The sequence below is a fragment of the Perkinsus marinus genome (assembly GCF_000006405.1).
Source record: "Perkinsus marinus ATCC 50983 genomic scaffold scf_1104296959692, whole genome shotgun sequence".
NCBI classification, from domain to species: Eukaryota; Perkinsozoa; order Perkinsida; family Perkinsidae; genus Perkinsus; species Perkinsus marinus.
In genome coordinates this window covers 327-1,037 of record NW_003206319.1, presented here as the reverse complement: position 1 = coordinate 1,037, position 711 = coordinate 327, and the positions used below count along the sequence as shown (strand labels likewise).

The 711-nt window shown below is 53.0% G+C and overlaps 1 protein-coding gene across 1 annotated transcript; it reads right to left on the bottom strand.

The window, feature by feature from the left end:
• Nucleotides 1-154: 154 nt before the first annotated feature.
• Pmar_PMAR021946 (hypothetical protein) lies at nt 155-425 on the bottom strand (the record flags this gene model as incomplete). The annotated part of the gene is made up of 1 exon (XM_002773021.1): nt 155-425. A coding segment is annotated over one exon (271 nt), but the record flags the coding sequence as incomplete, so codon positions are not given.
• Between the last annotated feature and the right edge of the window lie 286 nt (nt 426-711).

Sequence of the window (711 nt, the reverse complement as noted above, 5' to 3'; positions counted from 1 at the left end):
CCCAGCTGCTGTGCTGATGTCACTTCGCCAGTCACAGGAGGTGCAGTAGTGACAGCCACCTCATCGGTCACAGCAGCTGTACTGGCCGCTACTGTGGCATCGACAGTAGCTTCAGAACCAGTCGTACTCGTTGCTTCGGGAGCTGCTGTCGTACCTTCTTCGCTTGTAGCGGCCTCAGTGACCTCATCCGTGACTGCAGCAGAGGATGTGGAACCTCGGAGAGCCTCAGTCGGTCCACTCGGGCCGCAGAAGCACGGGGCATCCGAGCCGAAGCAGGTGCTCGGCGTCTTCCAATACTTACAATATGACCCAGGGTAAGTTGTGGCACACTCTGTGTCGCAGTCATTGGCGTTGCCCGTCACGGAATTGATGTCCTGGAAAGCACAGAGAGCGACGAAAACAGCGGAGAAAGTCCGTGAAGCCATCATAGATAAATGCAAATGAGCGGCGGTAAGCTGAGACTAACTGGGTGACTAAGAAGGCACATTTCGAGTGTGACTCGCACAATCGGCGACTCACGAGCTGTCATAGCATCCACGATCCATAACCTTGATGACTGCGTCTCATTAGTTGTGGCGAGCATACGTATCGTCCACTCGTTTCACAAGATACTTTGCTCAGTGCGGTACACACTCATTGTTCATGAAAGCCGACAAGCTTTTCAGTGAAAACCTCGTCGTGGGGTGAATAATACAATTACAGAGCGATTCT